The sequence below is a fragment of the Eimeria tenella genome, genomic scaffold (genome assembly GCF_000499545.2).
Source record: "Eimeria tenella Houghton genomic scaffold, Eth_scaff2640, whole genome shotgun sequence".
In the NCBI taxonomy this organism is placed as follows: Eukaryota; Apicomplexa; class Conoidasida; order Eucoccidiorida; family Eimeriidae; genus Eimeria; species Eimeria tenella.
The window spans coordinates 3361-3912 of record NW_013542515.1 but is presented as its reverse complement, the minus strand read 5'-3'; the positions used below and the strand labels follow the sequence as shown (position 1 = coordinate 3912).

The window sequence follows — 552 nt, the reverse complement described above, 5'->3', positions numbered from 1 at the left end:
GCTGCGGTTCTTCTTCAAGTTCTCCTACTACTACTCTGGTTGCTGCTACAGCCGCTACTTTTGCTGCTGCTGCCTCCGCCCTCGCCATCTGCTGCTGAGGGGCTCCTGCAGCAACTGAATCTGTTCCTGCTGTTGCTGCTGCTGCTGCTGCTTCGACCAGATGTGTAGAGCTACACGGCGATCCGCTAGGGGACTGCAGCACTGGGAATTCCTCTGCGTGCTGCTGCTGCTGCTGCTGCGAGTCACACAAAGAGGCGAGCGCTGCATTTGCTGCCGCTTCCATGAGAGCGAAAGACTCATCTGCTGCTGCTGCTGCTGCTGCTGCAGCTGCTGTTGCTGCTGCTGTATCTGCTTCTTCGCCGTCTGCGACCATTCCGTCTTCGTGTGCATTTCTCTCTTTTTCCGATGCAGTTGCTGGCGCCGTTGCTGCTGCTGCTGCTGTTGCAGCTGGTGCTGTTGCCTTGAATTCTGCTGCGGCTGGGGCCACTGCCAGGGCTTCTTTCGACAGCAGCAGCCGGCTTGAGCTTCTTGAAGGCAGCCGTTTCGGGGAAG

General features: G+C 58.3%; 1 protein-coding gene across 1 annotated transcript in view; it reads right to left on the bottom strand.

Annotated features, from left to right (window-relative positions):
- Nucleotides 1-552, bottom strand: part of ETH_00036410 (uncharacterized protein) — a gene marked incomplete at both ends in the record, with an annotated part of 3557 nt that overhangs the window by 544 nt on the left and 2461 nt on the right. Inside the window, one exon of the mRNA XM_013375287.1 lies at nucleotides 29-552. Within this exon, the coding sequence (XP_013230741.1) occupies nucleotides 29-552 (524 nt within the window). The remainder of the gene's footprint in view (nucleotides 1-28) is intronic.